This window comes from Silene latifolia, chromosome 2, assembly GCF_048544455.1.
Source record: "Silene latifolia isolate original U9 population chromosome 2, ASM4854445v1, whole genome shotgun sequence".
Lineage (NCBI taxonomy): Eukaryota > Viridiplantae > Streptophyta > Magnoliopsida > Caryophyllales > Caryophyllaceae > Silene > Silene latifolia.
In genome coordinates, this window is record NC_133527.1 from 10,032,005 (window position 1) to 10,052,786 (window position 20,782).

Sequence of the window (20,782 nt, forward strand, 5' to 3'; positions counted from 1 at the left end):
ATCCAATAAGGCTGGTCCGAGACCCGAAAAGTGTGAACTGATAGACTTGATCTGAAAGTTATTCGACCCAAAATGATCTGACTTGAAGTGATCGAAACGACTTATTGCAAAATCCTGACCCAAAATGTCTCAAATGAGCTAGAATAACCTAACCTGAAATGACCTGACCCTAAGTGATCACACCCTAACCCGGTCCAAATCACTCATTTACCATGTCTAATGTGATTTAAACTGAATTAAACATATAAGATCGAGTTTGCCTATCAAAATTGTAAAAAATCACAGTAGGGGATCATGCACATTACAAATTATCATTTTTAAACGGTTACTATCAACCTTGAGCTCAAGACATTTTTTTTTGTTCAAATGGAAGCACTATGTCCTAAGTGAGAATCGAACTCCCAACTTCATAATTAAGGTAAGAGAAACAAGTTAAATATATGTCAAATCACATGTTAAACTCATTGTAAATACCAAAATTTTTGTCTTTATTACCATTATTATATGATTATATTTAACTCTTATTAAGATCTAAAACGGACAATGATAATTTAATTCCTGATTTATAGTGATCTGCATGAACTAGATAGATAAAATAAAATCACTGTCACAATTTGGGTGTCATTTTGTGATCTTCTCAAACTAAAATTTTCCTAACAACTAATAACATGCCAAATATGATTATTTCCCATGTAACAATGACGTGTAGGCTTAATCCACTTTCTATAGAAAAATGTTGGACGATTTTCCACATCTCCAATTCCATCCCCCCTTTCTCCTATATAATCTCATCTACATTTGCTCTCATTTCTTACTTATTATTCCTCTCTCTTCATAAATTGTTCTTCCCTCAGTTTCAACCTTCCTTGGTTAGTATGATCCCCTAAACCCACCTTCTTTTTATGCTTTGATTTTGTTGTTTTATTGATTTTTGAGATGGGTTTTTGATTTTATGAATTGGGTTTGTCCTAGTTTTGTATGTTTAATACCTAATTTATCGATAGTAATAAAATGAGCATTTAATCAATCAAAGTATCCTCTTATGCTCTAAGACGGTCTTATTTTGTAATTTGCGTTGAATTGTTGCTTTTAATTTATTTTTGAGATGGGTTTTTGTTTTTATGAATTGGGTTTGTCTTAGTTTTGCATTATATTGTTTGGATTGATTGGTTTTGTGTGGCATTTTTGTTTTCATATGGTGTGACAGACAACAAGTGACAACTTTACTATAAACATGGACCATTGTCACTTGTTTGTGTATGATTCTCATTTTAATACTGTTAATACATTTTTGTATTGAATTATTGGATCAAATTTCATGTCACATAGTAACATGGTGTATGCAACAGATCAAAATTTCCAACTTTTTTTAATCTTTGATGAATATTTTTGAATTGCTTCCTCTTTTCAATGTCTGTTCTTTTTCAATTTTAATTGCTTGTTTATTTAATAATCACAAAACAATAATCCCAATTTAAAGTTTCTTAAAGCCAAAAAGATCAGTGCTTTTCACTGGTTTTGGATTTTTGGTATTTCACAAATTCTTGTGTAAGGCCATCAGTTTTAGTTTTTCATTTATGCTAATATAGGCACTTCGTCTCGTCTTTTGTGTTTATGAATCCGTTTTACACTATATTATTGTAAAACAGCGTAAAACGGCCTCACAGGAGACTGGGTGTCACAAGAATGGATAAGACCAAAATCATTTGTCTGTCATTTGTTGACAGTGTAGTTCAGATTTAACTAGCCAGGTGTTTTACATGTGTGTTTTAAGGTCCCTTTAAGGCTTTAATCCTCCTTTTCACAAAAGGCTGGATTTTTTTTGGTCCCCTTTCTACAGTAATGTCAAATTTTGTTGCTTTAAAGGTTTAGGCTAACTTAAAATGAAATAGGGAGATATGAAGTAAGAAAAGAGTAAACATAATTAGTATCTTCCTGGCTTACTGCTGGTGTTATCATAGTTGACTGAATAATCCGGTTCTAATAACTCGTCAAGTTACGGAGTATTAATTAGTTTATTTGAGAAAAGATTGATGCTTAATTAGTGATTAGTACATTTAGTTACTATCAAGTTGTAGTTGTAGTTTAATGTTTCCACATGCTTGCCTGTAGCTTAATTATACACAATTACTCCCTCCGTCCCGTTCATTTGTTTACATTTTATATTCTTTATAAGGGGTATTTTAATCAAAGGTAAACAAATGATTCAGACGGAGGAAGTAGTAAATAAGTTTTGCTTGTTACTGGTGTTATACGCTTTGTCGCTTATACAGATTTATCAATTGGTAGAGACTCCATGTGATCTGGTCAATTCGAGTACATAATGCTTGTTAATGGTTAGATCAGTTTACTTTAATGACTGTTTATTGGGGGTTAAGCTTGCCTATTATGTGCATGATCGATGCGACAATGACTGTTATCTGTTCTGTGAGTATCCCACATTAAGAGTAATTAGGTAGTTGTTGCCCTGTCTCTCTCAAAGAGAAAGGGTTTTCATCTTTGTTATATAGTGATATTGATTGCGAAGATGCTGATTCATAATGTTGTTATTTGTTTCAGATTCTTGTAAGACAGTAGAACCATGAACGCTCTTGCAGCAACTAACCGAAATTTTACGCGTGCTTCCAAACTTTTGGGATTAGATGCGAAACTTCAAAGAAGTCTGCTCATTCCTTTCAGGGAAATTAAGGTAACGATTTCATTTTCTTCTAAATACTGATTCTTATTACTATTTGACACAAATTTTGTGATATTGGTAGAGAACATATGTTTTTTTCCCAATGAATTCAAAGATTCGCTATTTCTTTGGCTCTGAATTATGTTAAATATAGCATAGCTAAGGCCCGTAGAAACGAGGTGCATGCTGCATGCATCCTAGGAGGATTAAAGATAGAGAACCTTTCCTCTAATTTCTAGTTTCGTTCTGTAGTTCCCTCCGCTGACTGTTCTTTGTTATTGTCTTTGCAGCTATGAGTAATATGTAAATTCACTTTCAAATACTGGTTTTTGCTTACTGTACATTGCATTGTACTTTTACTGTTCTTTTACGGGACTGTCTCATTGCACTCCCTCCAATACGTTTTTCGAAATAAAGGGGGGATTTGGATAGCGTGAGTTAATCCTCATCTATTTCAAAATTGACCAAGGCTTCTGAAGTATTATTGGCCATGCCCATATAATTGTTACTTGTGGCATTAATGAATTCTGCAATTTGTGATTATTTTTGTGAAATGTTGGATGTTCAAAGTCAGGAAAATGTTAGCGGGCATAGTTTGCTCATAAAAAGCAAGCAAATTTTGTTTGTCAGTTTTGGTAAAGTTGATATCTTTGGTCTATAGTTAAGTGATTTTGTCACAAATTCTGATTCGCCATCATTTTCAGTCACTTTACGTGCACATGCATAAAATGTTAGCACTATTATCAGTAATGCCTCTTGAACTAACTCGATAAAGGTTTGCAGGTTGAATGCACTATACCAAAAGATGATGGCACTTTAGCATCTTTTGTCGGATTTAGGGTTCAGCATGACAACGCGAGAGGTCCTATGAAGGGTGGAATCAGATACCACCCAGAGGTTGGTTAACTTTTCTTCTGCTACTTCAGTCTCCCTCTTTTAATAACCGCCATTAAAATGGTGCAGTTTATGCATTTCTTGATTAAATCAAGGGATAAAAATGGACATGAAAGCATGGCAAATTATTCCTAGTGTCCTAAGTTATTCACTATGGTTGGTGGAGAATCTAGAGCAATTTCTTTGGGATTTCCTATTGTTTTTCATTCACAAGTGTATTTTGTTGTATACGGAGTATATACTATTGATTTCGGTTTTCAAAATCGTTTTAATCTTTATTCTCGATTTAAATTCCAAGTTTTTAGAAAAGAAATCCGGACTTCGATTTTAAAACCTATAAATTTACTTGGCTTTCGTATTATGTTTCACTCCCCTTTTGTTTTTCACTTTTTCTTTTCTTTTTTTTCGCATTTTTGAGGTGTGCGTTCACCCATGGGCGGTTCTAAAGGATGATTCATGTCAGCCGACCCCAAACCATTTTGGGATTAAGGCTCTGATGTTGTTGTTGTTGAGAGTATATACTATTGAGTGTCATATCCAAACGCCATCTCATGGATTTGAGAGGTCTTGTTCTAAATGTAGAGGTGAAGGCCAAGTTATCTAATACGATAAATTTGAAGTTTATATCTATTAAAACGATTCTAATAATCCAATTAAAATGCAAACGGTTATCAACCCTTTTAAGAGTGAAACTGTTAATTAATCTAAGCCAGTCATGATTATTTGAGCCGTTTTTTGCAACTGTTTTAAGAGTATCAATTTGCACTGTAGGTTGATCCTGATGAAGTCAATGCATTGGCACAACTAATGACATGGAAGACAGCGGTAGCTAATATTCCTTATGGTGGCGCTAAGGGTGGCATAGGTTGTAACCCATCAGAGCTCAGCATTTCTGAACTTGAACGCTTAACAAGAGTTTTTACCCAAAGAATTCATGACCTCATCGGTATTCATACCGATGTTCCCGCACCTGATATGGGGACAAATGCGCAGGTGCGTAGATAATAATTTTGTTGTTGAACAAGCTGCAATGTTTGTAAATGAATCCTGAAAATTTCGAGTGACCGATTTATTCATCTCTTCTTTTGTTTGTAGACAATGGCGTGGATATTGGATGAGTACTCAAAGTTTCATGGCCATTCACCTGCAGTTGTTACTGGGAAGCCTATTGTAAGTACGAGGTTATATAGACGATTATCAAATTTCATGATTGGTGACGTATGCTTTAAATGCTGAGGCTGTCTTGTTTTTTCGCTTCAAGTAAAATAGACTTACAATTTGCTCTTATATGAATATAGGACCTTGGTGGATCTTTGGGTAGAGATGCAGCAACAGGAAGAGGAGTTCTCTTTGCTACAGAAGCGCTGCTAAATGAATATGGAAAGACTATATCCGGTCAGCGCTTTGTGATTCAGGTATAAATTTCAATGATAATGATCATGTTTGTATGCATCTCTAGTACAAATTTTATCGGTATCAGCTTTTGTCGCCATATTGTTAAGTCACCGTATGTAAAAGCCTAACATGTTCAATACGTAGTTGTAGTAGCGACAGCTGGTGAGCCGTGAGTCTGTGACAATTGTTTTACGTTACTTAAACATGATTAGAAGTATCTGGTGTGGGTACGTGCCCAAGTGTCAAACTCGACTATCTTATAAAAAAATTTACATATTTTTGTTTTAGAATGAAGTGTCTAGTGTCGCGCACATACTTGAAGTAATATGAATAGCCGGAATATGAGGAGTAACACGGCTGTTGGTTGCTGCTTGTTACAGGGATTTGGAAATGTAGGTTCCTGGGCAGCACGCCTTATCCATGAGTTGGGTGGGAAGGTTGTGGCTGTAAGCGATGTTACTGGTGCCATTAAGAACAAAAATGGCCTTGATATTGACAGCTTAATGAACCATGTCCAAGAAAACCGCGGAGTTAAAGGTTTTCATGACGCTGATGCCATTGATGCCGACTCAGTACTGGTTGAAGACTGTGATGTACTAATACCTGCAGCTCTTGGTGGTGTTATTAGCAAGTAAGTTTCAACCTTTGAAATGCGCTTTAATTAATATGTTTCCTTGTATAATTTATAACATTGCTATTTCGTTGCATTGAAGGGAGAATGCTAACGAAATCAAAGCAAAGTTCATCGTTGAGGCAGCTAACCACCCTACTGACCCAGATGCTGATGAGGTTATTTGCAGTTTGTATTAACCATTGATTAATATTACACGTGACAAGTTCGAAATTCTAACATCTAATCGGTATTGTTCTTCAGATATTGAAAAAGAAAGGTGTCGTCATCCTTCCTGATATATATGCGAACTCCGGTGGAGTTACAGTCAGCTACTTTGAGTGGGTTCAGGTACCAGATTCTATACTTCTCGACATTCTGTTTCTGCAATAGCGTACATGAATCCATACTCCATATAATGATATGGGTCCATTAACACATTATCTGACTGTTGGAAGAAGAACTCGTGTTTTAGTTACTTACAGTTGCATTTTCTTCTCGTTTGTAGAACATTCAAGGGTTTATGTGGGATGAACCAAGAGTGAACGCGGAACTAAAGACATACATGACGAGAGGGCTGAAGGACGTGAAAGAAATGTGCAAGACGCACAATTGTGATCTTCGTATGGGAGCATTCACGCTTGGAGTGAATCGTGTTGCTCGAGCAACCCTTCTCAGAGGTTGGGAAGCCTAAGTCGTAGGCTTTCCAATTCGTTTCATTAATAAAAGCCGGTCTCTTTGCTCTTTGCTGCTTACAGATAACCATTATCAAGTATCAACAGCAGGCATAGTTTATGTTTGCCTGAAATTTAGGTTATTAATATTGCCTTTTATCAGAAAACCTTTCCCTTTTTTAATTATTTTAAAGGCAATGTAGAATTTTCTCTTATATTTGTGTGATTTACCCGGCTTTTTACCGGACTGTAACTTTATGTTTGAATGAGAAAAGAAAAGTACTTTATATTTTTATTCTTTTACTGTTGCTATGAAAAGTCATTCCCGCCACAATTCCATTTAAGCTACATTTGGATAACTTTGTCTGTACAATACAATTGATTACGAAGTATATTATAGCCAGTGACTATTTAAGACGACATTATTCGTCTTAAGCGGTTGATTGAGTTGATTTACAAAGTTTTTGAGTTGATTTACAAAGTTTCTAAATTTGAAGTTCTCTCCATCTATGTACTCCCTCTCATCCAAACCAGGGGCGGCCCATGAAATTTGGAGGCCCTGTTCTAAGTATTAGGTGGAGACCCTTATGATGCTCGCCTCGTATTTTTTATAGTCATAAAAAAAATGAGATCGTTTTTTAATACCATTCTTATTTAAGAGCGTCTTACCATAAAAAAGTTTTCACACCCGATTAAAATAAAGCTAGAAGTAGTAGTAGAAGAGTGTGTTAGAGATGTAAGTTAAGACGGTCTTAAGTAAGACCAATAGTTTTTTTTTTAAAAAGTTACAAAGTTATCAAGTCACTTGCACTAAAATGGGGGATTTGCATTTAAATATTGAAGGAGATACTTCATACGAATGAATTTTTAAAATTTACGAATGCAAAACAATAGATTAAAAAAATGAAACTAAAATAATTAATTAAAGCTAACTATTGAAAAAAAGGAGATGGAAATGGAAGGCAAAAGAACCCAAAATAATTGATGTTAAAATGTCAACACAAAGATTCGAGTCCAGGAAAGACCTCACAAAACCTTCATGGTAGTTTGCCATTAGGCCCAATACCAATATGCCAAAGGAAGGATTATTGACATTATTAAACGTTTTTAAATCCTGGCTGCTAAAGGTCGTCGACAAATTACCAAATATCGTCGACAATTTTAATGAACTTCCAAATTTGCCCCTCCCTCACACTCTCCCTAATATTTTCCTTTTTATTCAAAAACTACCTATCACATTCCAAATTTTGAAAAAAAAAAACCCGACTCAGATTTTGAAGAAAAAAAACCCGACACAAACGTATCGACCGCATCATTTCCGTCACGAATTCAAACATTCAACAAGGTATGTGATTCGAGATTAAAATTTTTTGGTAGTATTTTGCTTAGTTTGTAAATGTGTGACGGAATTAGGATAGATGCCAAATTAGTGACGGAATTAGGATAGATGCTTTGATTTCAATCGGATTTAGTCGTGTTACGCCAAAATCAAACGGAATAATCGAAACAATTAATCGCAAAAAAAAAAAAAAAAAAAAAAAAAAAAAAAAAAAGGAAGAAGCGAATCTGGGCTGAGACGATGGGTTTCTTCGTCCCAGACCCAGGCCAGACGAAGGATCTGTTCGTCTCATATGGCCTTTGGACGAAGGATTCCTTCGTCTGGGCTTGGTGTTGGACGAAGGAATTCTTCGTCTGGCCCATTACTCTGTTTTTTTTTTTTTTTTTTCTTTTTGTTTTAGAATTTCTCGTTACTTTTTTTTTTTTTTTTTTTTAAATAAATTTTTTTCCGTCTTGTTTTGTTATCGTTATAAAGTAATAAATTATTAATAATAATTGTCGTTCGTGGCGAAGTCGTTGTAAATATATATTTTTTCCGTCTCGTTTTGTCGATGTAAAATATAAATTAATTATTACTAATAAACTTCTTTTGGGGATATTTTGTTTTTTTATTTATTTTTTAATTTACATAAACTTATATTTATAAATTCTTTGTTTTATTAATTTAAGTAATCAAGTTGTTGTAAATATATTTTTGTTGCGTCTCGTTTAGTTTACGTAAAATATTAATTAATTATTATTAATAAACCCCGTTCCGGGTTATTTTGTTTTTTTTTTTAATTTTTAATTTACTTAAACTTATATTTATAAATTCTTTGTTTTATTTTTTGAATAGATGGCCGGTGGAGGAAATGACCGTCACGTTCGAGCTCGAAAGGGGCTCCAGTTTGAGTCTGAGGTTGGAAATGGTAGTACCGATTCGTGGACTGGTGAGCGGGTGGAGGAGGAGCTGGTTCGGTCTGGTGATGTGATAGGTGAGGAGGAGGAGGCGGGTATTGAGCGAGTGCGTAGGGTGCCACGTAGACGGAATGAGGAGGGGCGTTTCCAGCGGAGGTCGGATGATAGTTCTAGTAGTGTGGTGGCTCCGAAGAAGAAGTCGGGTAAGGATGTCTCTTGGTTGATCGATCGTCGTGTTCCTGGTGGTCCTGACTTTCCCCACGTGATTCCTAGCTTTGGGGGCCACATTGCCAACACCTTATGGTCGACTCCTAATGAGGTCGGTCGACCAGTTTTGATGGGTTACCACCGGTTTGGTAAGACGAGGTTGTTGAGTTGTTGGCAACTCCCTCCGGCCGTTAAGACTATTTATGACGGTACTGGTTTTTCTCACTTTTAGATTCCATGGCCGAGAATTATAACATGCCCCTTATTTCTGCTTTTGTTGAGAGATGGCAACCCGACACCAACAGTTTTCACATGCCTTTTGGGGAGATGTCCATACTCCTTCACGATGTTGCGCAGATCTTAGGCGTTCGGGTTGATGGTAACTGTTGTAAGGTGGAGAGTAATGACGGGACGTTGGCGGATCCCCTTATGTATGTTTGTGGCTTTTTTGGGATTTCATCAGAGCAGTTGAGGTTGCCGTTAAACTCTAAGAAGAAGGTCCCTATTTACAAGAGTGGGGGTATATTGGTAGATGCAGTTTGTGAAACGGCGAGAGCTAATTGTGATGTTGTTTTTGCTCGGGGGTTTTTGGTCAGTGGTGTTGGGGTCGACACTTTTTGTCGACAAATCGGGTGATAGGTTACGTCCTCGGTTGTTTCCTTTAGTGTATGATGCTTGATGGTGTACACGACTACGCTTGGGGGCCGGTGTACTTGCCTTCATGTACCGACAGACGGTTGGGGTGACTTCACGTCTTTGGTGTGAAGACTATTGGTGGTTGCTTGACCTTGTTGCAATCGTGGATCTATGAGTATTTTCCTATGTTCAGACCCGGTCCACCTTCGGCAATTGACCCTACTCAGCCTCGGTCGTGTTCTTGGAGATCCGTTGGTCCCTTCGCTCAAAATGCGGAGAAATTGTTGGAGTATCGGAGGTTGTTAGATAGGCTTACTTGTGCTTCCATTAGGTGGGATCCGTACGGGCCGCGTCAGGAGGAGTATCATCCTCGTACTTTGTATGCCGGTTGTATTCGTTTCATGGACATAGCGGAGCCGTACCAGCCTGATCGGTGTTTACGACAGTTTGGGTATGTGCAGATCATACCCAATCCCATTATGAGATTGACAGCGCATCGTCCTGCTTCGGGGATAGGGTACGAGGTTAGGGTTGGGGTTGCGGAGACTGATCATCTTTGGGATTGCTGGCAGGATCACGTGGTTCAGCTTTCTCGTAAATCGAGACCAGTTAGTTTCCCGGGTGAGACGGGGCCAGATTATGAGGCTTGGTATAATGGGAATTCTCACCCGTTCATCATTGATCCCGGCCACCATGATGCCCCCGCGCCACATGATGATTTTGATATTCCTGCTTAGCCCAACTATCTTGTTTCGTGATATCAAGTGCTTTCGTCTCCACGTTAGAATATATATGCCAAAGACATAGCAAGTGAGACGAATCCGGAAAAACAATGGGAATCGCGTTCAACAAACCTCCCTCGCAATCAGTAACAATAACATTAGGTTGAACGGCATCATTGAGCAGGGCCTTCAGTTTCCGTAGGACCCACAGATATTTCTCCTCGGACTCATGCGTCACAAGAGCATACGCGATGACAAAGCTCTTCCCGACGGGTGTGACTCCAACCATCTCAACAAGCGGAAGACGGTATTCATTTGTCTTGTACGTGGAATCGATCTGTACCACATAATAGTATGATCGAAACATCTTAACGGCTTCGGGATGAGACATGAACACGTGGGTTAGCTCGTCGGTCTCTCGATCGGTGACCCAATAATGAACGTACTTATCTTTGAACCGCAAGTGCTAACATCTGTTGTCTTGGGTTTCTCCCATCTCTTTCCTCGGCCCTTACTTTATGAGAACGGTTGTAGATTTGTCGCCGATTAGGTCTTGACTTTTCCGGATTCCGCGATGCAAACCCACACTAATAATTGCCGGTCTAACGTGAGCTCTAACTTGGGCATCGATATAAGCCAACTCCTCGTCATCAAACTTTGCAAAGTATCTGTCGCCGTCACAATACAACGTTAAAGCATGATTATGAAACCCGGATCTCATCACAAGCTGCCACTTATTCTCTTCTAATTCAACAACTTTCATTGAAAATTTGCAATTGCACCACGCGGTAGCGGTGTTACCCCTCATTAAAGAATCGGCATCCTTATTTACGGGACCTTTTCCACCCATCCGACAAACAAAATAACGTTGTCTCAAATTCGTGTTACGACCAACTTTCTTGTTGCTTGCTCTTTTTATACCAAACCCGAGTCGGAGCCCGATCTCATATGCCCAATTAAACGCTTCAATACTTGATGCAAAGAACAAGCTAGTCTTAAAATGATCTGAGTAATCAATACCGTCTCCATCGTTAATCACCTGCGCACGCATTTCAATAAATTAGTTATTAATTAATTATTAGCTACGGAACGAGTCGGAGTAAATAAAAAATAATATAAAAATAATACAAAGACGGTAATTAGTTATTTTAAACAAAACAAGTCGGAAATATTAAAGATAAATTGTTTTATAATATAAAGACGGTATTTAATTATTTTAAATGTTTTATACAAAAAAAGACGGTATTTAATTATTTTAAATGTTTTATACAAAAAAAGACGGAAATAAATTATTTTAAATGTTTTATACAAAACGAGTCGGAAACAAAAAAAAAAAAAAAAAAAAAAAAATGGGCCTGGACGAAGGATTTTTTCGTCCAAAACCAGGCCTGGACGAAAAAACCCTTCGTCCATAATGGGCCTTGGACGAAGGATTTTTTTCGTCCAGGCCTGGTTTTGGACGAAAAAATCCTTCGTCCAAGGCCCATTATGGACGAAGGGTTTTTTCGTCCAAAACCAGGTCTGGACGAAAAAGTTCTTCGTCCAGGCCCAGTTCGTTTATTTTTTTTTACTTTTTTTTTTTTCAATTGCATTTTCAAATAAATCCGTCACAAATTCTATCATAATTCCGTCTACATTCATGGCATCTATCCTAATTCGGGATTCAAACGATAATAAAACATAACTTTTTAACAAAACTAAATCGTAAACTAACCTCGTTACTAGCTTCATTGTTGGAATCGTTGTTAAAATCGTTCCCGTTCATGTTGTTAATTACAAAACCCGACCTTTTTTTTTGTTTGAAATATTTTAGTGAGACGGTGACTTGTGTTTTAGTGAGACGGAAATTGCATTTCTGTTTTGAGACGGAATTTGCTTTTTAGTGACACGGATATGGAGTTATGATATGGAGGGCAAACTTGAAAATTTACGTTAATTGTCGACGATATTTAGTAATTTGTCGACGACGTATAGCAGGACCCTTTTAAATACTTTTATAATGACTCTTTCAGATGAGGCCCCCAATTCTATTGGGCCCCGGTGCGGTGAACCGAATTGAACAATGCTTGGGCCGTACCTGATCCAAACCAAAGGTAACAGTTGTTTTATCACACTTGCCGAGACACGTTTTCCAACGTGAATATCTTTAATTACACATCATTAAAAATTATAAAAATTTGATATTCTCATAGCATTCATGACGATAAATAAACAAGATCTCACATGACCATATTTTGTCTTATTGATTAAAAATAATATCAAAGATTTCCGACGACCATAAATAATGCTAAAAAAACAAGTGTTATTTTTGGTATGTCAGTGTGCCGACTTGAATTTGTTTTTGTCTTCCAAAGTCTGGTGTAATTGAGTACGGAGTATCTTGAGATTGAAATTGTGAGGCACATATAGCAGCCATTTTTGACAACACACAATTTAGTTTCACCACACCACTACCAAACAAGTCAATCTCCCCATTAGTCAAATGGCTACTAAATGACTTTACTTTACCCTAGGAGTTGACTCTCAGTCAGCGGAAGACCTTTTAGTTATATACTTCTTATAGCTAGTCTTGCTTATGACGGGTTAATCCCGTCACAATTCACAAGCTTGTGACCTCTCACAAAAAGGGAGAAGGGACAAGGTGGGACACCCTCCATATGATTCCCCACTTACCTTTTATGGGTCATTTATGAAAGGAAACGTATTCGTCACAAGTTTGTGACGGATATCGTCGTCACAAATGAGAATTTGTGTACTTATATTGAGAGGGGTTCAATTCTCAATAATTTTCATACTCCTTATTTGTGTGAAAATTATACGAATTCTCATTTATAATGGACAGTATCTCTCACAAGCTTGTGACGGGTTAGATATACCCACATGGTTAGATAAATACTTCTTTCGTCCCGGTCAATTGTTATCCTTTTGGTTTTGGCACAAAGACTAAGGAAATAAGAGGGGGCTAATTAATAAATGACAACTGGAACAAATTGAGTTTGAAGGAAGATGATACACATACACATTGTGTATAAAATTTTTATACACAAACCAATAGCTACTTGACACGTGGTAAACCATAGTTAGTTAGGTTAGATTAATTTAGGGTTAGATTAGTCATTTTGCAAATGTAGTTAACTAATATATGGTTAGTTTTTTTTATGGATAGTTTTTTTTATGGTTAGTTTTTTTTATGATTAGTTTTTTTTTTATATTTATTTATTTTTCTAAATTCCCAATTTAGATTCAACGATTTTAGGGATTGATTAAAGGAATTTAGGAATTACTTTGTATTTTCTGGTTTAGTAATTTTTTTTTTATAACTGGTTTATTTTTCGAAAAAAACGTAATTATTTGAACCCTAATTTTATTCGAATAATCAATTCCTAATTAAATTCTATTAATAAAATTGATGAATCCTTATACAAATAATCAAACCGTTCAACAGAGAGTAAGCCAGAATTGATGAATCCTTATACAAATAATTAAATTGATGAATCCTTATACAAATAATCAATTCCTAATTGAATGCTATTAGTAAAATTGATGAACCCTAATTCAATTAATCAACAAATCGTTTAATCAATTGATGATGAACCCTAATTCAATTCCTGAAATTGGTTTGATCTAGTATTTAATTCGGTTTTTTTAATCATAATTAATGATGAACCCAAATTCGTCAATAGAGGCCTAATTTACCCCTCTCATTTCCTCTATCTTTTTTTTTGTTAAATCCGCATCTCTCTCCTTCTCATCTAAATTACACATTCAAATTGTCATTTCCTCTCTGCAATTACAACATTGTAAAGTTGTAACATAATCTAAAATTTCAATGATTTGCCTGGTTAATCATAGTCAAATGGCAACACTTATCCAAGTGCCATACGTTTCATCTTATAAGTCCATTATTTATTGCACAATTTTCAATCAAACCTAGTAATTGTGCATTTTAATTAAAGAACTAGTTTTGTGACCCGTGAAATTCACGGGCTGCTCTGTTTCTAGTGTACTAATACTTTAGTGATTTAATACAATAACATACTACGATCAATTTAATTTATGGTTTTCATGTTGTAAGGGTTGTATAAATTCAATTAGTCTTTTATACAACAGTTTATCATAAATTAAAATGTCATACATTAGATATACTAAGATACCCCTATCAAAATTAAAGTAACTCAATGCAAGCTAAAATGAATTAATAATATAAGTATTCATATAATCAAATTAAACAAAATTATATTATCAAACAAAGATCCCCAAAGATAGAGCACCCTCACAAATTAGATATCAAAATTTCATCAACAATTCTGAAAATAACATAAAACACACAATTAGAAATGTTATGACAAAACTAACATTTCATACCCCCATAAAATTGAAGCTAATACAATAATAAATTGCGGAACTAAAAAATTTTAGTTAGTATGTAAAATATAGTTGTTTAAGCAATCTTAGTATTTCACTTCTCCGTATAATCTTCTTTCTTCAATAAATCATACCTATTAAAAAAAAGTAACACAATAATAGTGGAATTTGTTTTATGCAATATTATCGTTATTAACTTAGTTTCACCTTAAGTAATGAAAAAAAGAGGGAATGATAATCAAATCGTAGAGATGTAATTATATTTACCTTGGAAGAGCTTAACACAATAAATAATCTTGATAACACCTAAATGAGAACAAAACAATCACATACGCAAAATTGAAAATGTGATGAACACTTCATAACCCAATGAAACTTCCATAAAAAAATAAAAAAAAAAATTAGTTAATAATATCGGTGACACATACCATTCTACTAACGATAGAGATAAGAAATTTTTTGCTTACAAATTTTGCCTTCCATAAAAAATATATAAACAATTGAGGATGCGTTTTATGGCTATTAAATATTATTTTTTCATTATTATCAAATTTAATATAGGTATAAATAAAGATCAAGTTCATGACTTTTGAGCATCCATTTTTCATTATTATGAAATTTAATATAAACATAAATATGGGAAAATGAGAAATGGTATGTAAAAGGTTTGCATTATTATTATTATTAATTTTTGTTTCTTACAAACTCCACTTTGCATGAAAGTCGTTTAAAAAGTTATCTTGTATATGTAATTAAAATATGACATATTGATGATGATAGATATTTTGGTTTTCCTTTTAATTATATTTATAAATTTGTAGATATTAGTAGCTTTATAATCCAAATTATTAGATTTTTTATTTACTACATATCAGACCTTTTAGCTACTATCTTTGTGGTTAAGGGGAGTTAGATGAACAAATTGAATGATTTAAATGATGAGACTAAATTCTTAATTTATTTTTATAATTTAAATCATGATCTTATGGTTTCCACACAAAAAAAATATTACTAAACCTTATAATGAGTTAATATATTTATTAAATTAGCCTTAATATTAACAATATAAATTAATATAATTTAATTATGATAATCCTACATGGCAAAAACTTAAATGTATTAAGTTGCCTTTTAACTATATAGTATAGATTATATAGATTTATAGATGTGACATTCGTAATGCACGCGTGGCTTTTTCTTCGCCTATGTGGCTTTGTCTACGTGGCTATTTAAGGTCACCCTTTTAGTATAATTTTATAGATTACGCTTGTAGATAGCAATAAGTTGTATATGAAGAACCCATGTCGAATAGTGCTACAACTAGAAATTGAATTTCGTGAACCCTAAAAATTGGGGCTAATTAGTTGAATATCAATTGGGTTTCATTCTATTGCAACTTTTAATAACGAATGTTTAATCAATATTTTCTAATGATGAATTAAAAACTTGTTACAAGACAATCTAATCTTACATTTTCTTTGTGGTTTATTTTGTTTGATTAAGTTGAGAGGCTGTATGGTCAAAAAATTGAGAGAATTAGATTAGTTTTTTTTTTTTTTTTTTTTTTTTTTTTGTCTTGAGGGTATACTAATGGAAATATTTGTGCAACAAATATTATAATGAGTAAAATTTGTACTGCGAAAATAAATTATGATAATAATTCTATTTTTAAGTAATTGACTAAATTTAAATGGAAACAAAATAAATCAAATAAAGAAATAAAACTAATCATAAATTAATTAACTATATATGCAAAATGACTAACCTAACCCTAAATTAATCTAACATACGGAGTAGTAACTATGGTTTGCCACGTGGTACATAGCTAGTGGTTTGTGTACAAAAAATTTGTACACAATGTGTATGTGTAGCCTTTTCGGAGTTTGAATGACCCAAATTGCTCATCAAATTCATTCTTAAAATAGAAAGGACAATAGTTGACTAAGACACTCCAAAATGGAAAATAACAAGAAGTGACCGGAAATCCGGAATAGAGGGAATACAAGTGATTTGTAACTCCTTAGGCACTCTATTTTTGTTTTATCGGAAATACCCGTCACAAGGGAAACTTACTGGTTAAATTATTATCCACCTCCTGTGGTTCAATGGTCGATTATTAAATATTAGTGCTGTCACTCCTTTACATCTAATATAAAACAATATAAAAGCTTCTCACATTTGTGTTTTATATTATTTCCATCATAATCATAATACAAGAAAAAATGTCATGGTTAACCTCACTAACCATCATCATCATTACATTATATCTTTCCATAATCCCTTCCTTAAGCTGTCCATTAAACCAAAAACAATCCCTTCTTCAATTTAAGCATTCACTAATCACACAACTAAACCTAAACCAGTCATCTAACATCCCTCTTGCAGGCTTAGAAACATGGAAAAATTCAAGCTTAGATTGTTGTTCATGGGATCTTGTAAAATGTCACATTTCAAAATCATCTAAAAAAGTTATTAGTCTTGATTTATACAATCTAATCCCTTCACTTGTTATGGATATAACATCTTTAAGTACTGTTTCATCAAATGTACTAACACCACTTTTCGACGTAACAAGTTTGATTTCACTTGATATATCTTATAATTATGTTTTTGGTGGTGGGTTTCCAAAAGGGTTAGCAAATTTGAGTGAACTTGTTCATTTAGATATGAAAATGAATAGTTTTAGCGGATTTATTCCGCGAGAATTGTTTGTTTTGAAGAATTTAGAGTATCTTGATATGAGCAGTAACTCTTTTACTGGTACATTGAGTTCTGCTGTTGGTGGGCTAAAGAAACTTCAGTTTCTTTGCTTAGATGAGAATTTTTTAGTCGGGGAAATCCCGAATCAGATTGCAGAAGTTACTGAATTGCGAAACCTGTCGCTTAGACAGAATCGACTGTCTGGTGAAATTCCTGTAAGGATATTGGATTTGATCAATTTAGAGGTTCTGGATTTGAGTAACAATACATTATCAGGAAAAATTCCTGCTGATATTGGTGTTTTGTCGAATCTGTCAACACTCGTCTTAAGCAGGAATTTGCTTACAGGAGGAATACCAAGATCGATTTTTAAGCTTTCGAGTCTGACAGTCCTTCAGCTTAATAACAACAGGTTTTCAGGAAAAATTCCTGCATGGTTATTTGATTTAGAAATGCTTAAAATATTGGATCTTGGATCAAATGCACTATTCTGGGATACTTCAGTTACAGTTTTTCCGAAATTTCAGCTGTCTAAGCTGGTTTTCAGATCATGCTCGCTTTCCGGGGAAATTCCTCATTGGATATCTAATCAAACCAGCTTGGATTTCTTAGACCTCAGTGAGAATGATCTCGAAGGTAACTTACCTTTTGCCATTTACGAGTTTTCATACCATGTGCTGAAATTCTCTTCGTGAGTTATTGGAGGCTGCCAGGATTTGAACCCGTGACCTTCGGTCACACTGGCTCTGATACCATGTGGTGATGGTTGAAGCCCAACTATTATATTTATTCCTATTATTTACGACTAATCTAACTGACAAATGCAGGTAACTTCCCAATTTGGCTAGCTGAAATGGAAATCGGAACAATTATACTGTCAGACAACAAGCTATCGGGTTCTCTCCCACCAACGTTATTCCGATCCCAAAGTCTGTCAGTCCTAGGCTTGTCCAGGAACAACTTCTCAGGAGAACTACCTGATACTATAGGAGAATCTGATCTTATGATACTAATGTTATCTGATAACAACTTTTCCGGGCCATTTCCTGAGACACTGCCTAACATTTACCGACTTTTACTACTAGATTTATCTAAAAACAATTTCTCTGGTGACAAATTTCCAACCTTTTCCCCACTGTCTTTCCTCGCTTTCATCGACCTGTCGTCCAATAAATTCTCCGGTGAGGTTCCCACAGGATTCGGCCCTGGCGTAGTCATACTGTCCTTGGGTGATAATGAGTTTTCTGGTCATTTACCTAAGGATTTGACAAACTTTAGTCAGCTGAAACACCTTGATCTTCAAAATAACAGAATTTCGGGTGAAATCCCACCGTTTCTATCCGAACTTTCTTCACTGCAAACCTTAAGTCTTAGAAACAATTCTTTGACAGGATCAGTCCCTGGCAATCTTTCAAACCTAACCCATCTCCAAATTCTCGATCTTTCAGAAAATAAACTTGTAGGAAACATCCCTTCAAATCTTGGAAATTTACCTGGTATGATTAATCCTCCTCACATATCCTCGCTTTCGTCAGCATTATTCAGCTTTGATATTCCATTCCAAGACTTAACAGTAAATTGGAAGAATTCCAAACAAGGTTTATCAAAATACAATATTGATTTCTACTCAATACTCGACCTGTCAAACAATAAATTTTCAGGTCGGATTCCTGGCTCATTAGGCATGCTTAAAAGTCTGAAACTACTGAATCTGTCACATAATCATCTCATTGGTAATATACCAGCAACATTAGGGAGTCTCGAAAGTATGGAAACTTTAGATTTGTCATATAATTCACTTTCTGGTAAAATCCCGGCGACATTTTCTAATTTAAGTGAGTTGAACAATTTAGATTTGAGCAATAACAGGCTTGCAGGAAAAATCCCTGATAGTCCTCAGTTAGATACTTTGAATGATCCAAGAATTTACGCGAATAATGAAGGGTTGTGTGGGTTCTCAATTCAAGTGGCCTGTCCTGAAGATGCATCACCATCGCCACCGCCACCGCCTCAGCCGGTTTACAAGGCACAGGAATGGTTCTCTTGGATGGCTGCACAGATAGGATTTCCTGCAGGGTTTGTGGTGGTACTTGCTACTGTTTATATGTCTGGGTTTTTAAGTTTCAAAGAAGTTACTCCTAAAAAACAGTCTAGCCTTAGGAAGTCTAAAAGCTGGTTTTCATTTTAAGATTTTGAGAATGGTTTTGAATTATGATGTATGTGTAGTAAATCACAAATTCTTAAAGAGAAACGGTCTCTCATTAATATTAGTGAGAGACCTGTTCTAATAACGATGCTGTGTCGACTAATTGTGATCTATGTTACTCCGACTCTTCTAGTTTCCTCGAGTACCCGTGTCGAACACTCGACACTCGGACATGGGTATGACACTTGGACACCTCATTTTAGACCCAAAAATGCATATTTTTTAAAAAAATAGCCGAGTCCGACACATGGACACGCATTCGTGTCGGATACTTCTAAACGAGTATAATGTACTATGACTTGCAGATAGCATGAGGTCTAAGCTGATTGTTCAAACTGATTGTCCTGATTGTATATCCTCGCGCAGTCGCACATGACCACTTTAATGAGGCATCACGCTTTATCCCCGAGTCCCTTTGCGACAAGGCTAGCTCCCTCGGTGCGCACTATGGTTAACTTAAGTAGTTAAGTGCACTAGTACACGGCACCACACTCTCTAACTTGTTTAGATCCGATTACATGGACACGACCTTAGTCCCTTGCAAACCAAGACATCGTCCCTTTGATCTAATTACGTCAATGTAGTTTTTATTCTATCCAAACTGTAGACGAATAATTTTTTTTAGGTGCACGAGGGGTGTGTCATGTCATTATCGTGGTTATAAAAACCTATAAACATTTTAGACAATCTCCTTAGACCCCGAATAAAATCTTCCACTTAGGTCCCCGAAGAAAATAATCTAGTTATATAATTTTTTTTTACATTTTCTAAAAACTACTTAGTCACACTTCCAAAACCATTATCAAATACGGAGTTTGTTTTTTTCCTTGTGGAATAACACACTAGAGTATGGATTAATAATGAAATTTATCAAATCAACTACGGTTAGTTCTTAGTTCTGGTTGATATTTTCGTATTTTGAGGTTATATCATTCCATCATCCTTTTTTCCTTCAAATCTTGATTTTTTTTTTCATATTACTTATATTACTCGTTGTTTCGTTAGTTCTAGTTCTTTTGAATTTCTAATATTTTGATCCTACATTATACAGTATTAAAGATTATACTAAGAAGTCAAATAGGAAATCGAAATCCTTATTTGAAATTACAAAAAAAAAATTGAGAAAACTATGAAATGCATTTAAGCACACTAATTATAGGAGATTTAAATGTTAGAATGTTAGGCTCCAAAACCTTAATAATTGACTTTGTATCCCAAAAAGCTAGAAAAATAAGTACTGACTAGTTATTAACTAGTTATAATAATAAGTAGGCCTCCGAATTAGTTTTGGCTTAATAGTTCTGAAATCCTTAACACAACCATGTCATCATACACCTATACCAACAAAATGATTGGAATATCAATACTTAAAATCAATAACAAAGTAAAATCTAGGTAACAGAATTTGGTTATGATATACAGTTGTACATAAATTTAGCTCGCGTGGTATGACTAAGAGTT

General features: G+C 35.0%; 3 protein-coding genes across 5 annotated transcripts; all 3 read left to right on the forward strand.

Moving 5' to 3' along the window:
* The first annotated feature begins 616 nt into the window (after positions 1 to 616).
* LOC141642227 (glutamate dehydrogenase) lies at positions 617 to 6,545 on the forward strand. Of its 3 annotated transcripts, none has more exons than XM_074450949.1 (10): positions 617 to 869; positions 2,560 to 2,689; positions 3,461 to 3,574; positions 4,343 to 4,564; positions 4,667 to 4,741; positions 4,870 to 4,986; positions 5,347 to 5,597; positions 5,680 to 5,755; positions 5,841 to 5,927; positions 6,085 to 6,545. In XM_074450949.1, exons 2-10 carry the CDS (start codon positions 2,582 to 2,584, stop codon positions 6,268 to 6,270), a joined length of 1,236 nt encoding a protein of 411 aa, XP_074307050.1. In that variant the 5' UTR covers positions 617 to 869; positions 2,560 to 2,581; the 3' UTR covers positions 6,271 to 6,545. The 3 variants fall into 3 exon arrangements, with proteins under 3 accessions (XP_074307050.1, XP_074307052.1, XP_074307051.1); XM_074450951.1 differs by having other exon boundaries at positions 714 to 869; positions 2,560 to 2,835; positions 2,894 to 3,574; XM_074450950.1 differs by lacking the exon at positions 617 to 869 and adding an exon at positions 1,891 to 1,995.
* A 1,878-nt stretch (positions 6,546 to 8,423) lies between these two features.
* On the forward strand, positions 8,424 to 10,065 carry LOC141633546 (serine/threonine-protein phosphatase 7 long form homolog). The gene is made up of 3 exons (XM_074446003.1): positions 8,424 to 8,841; positions 8,925 to 9,324; positions 9,522 to 10,065. Exons 1-3 carry the CDS (start codon positions 8,424 to 8,426, stop codon positions 10,063 to 10,065), a joined length of 1,362 nt encoding a protein of 453 aa, XP_074302104.1.
* Positions 10,066 to 16,631: 6,566 nt separating this feature from the next.
* On the forward strand, positions 16,632 to 19,404 carry LOC141628315 (uncharacterized). The gene is made up of 2 exons (XM_074441474.1): positions 16,632 to 17,751; positions 17,943 to 19,404. The coding sequence occupies exons 1-2, from the start codon at positions 16,638 to 16,640 to the stop codon at positions 19,301 to 19,303; spliced, it is 2,475 nt and encodes an 824-aa protein (XP_074297575.1). The 5' UTR covers positions 16,632 to 16,637; the 3' UTR covers positions 19,304 to 19,404.
* The last annotated feature ends 1,378 nt before the right edge of the window (positions 19,405 to 20,782 follow it).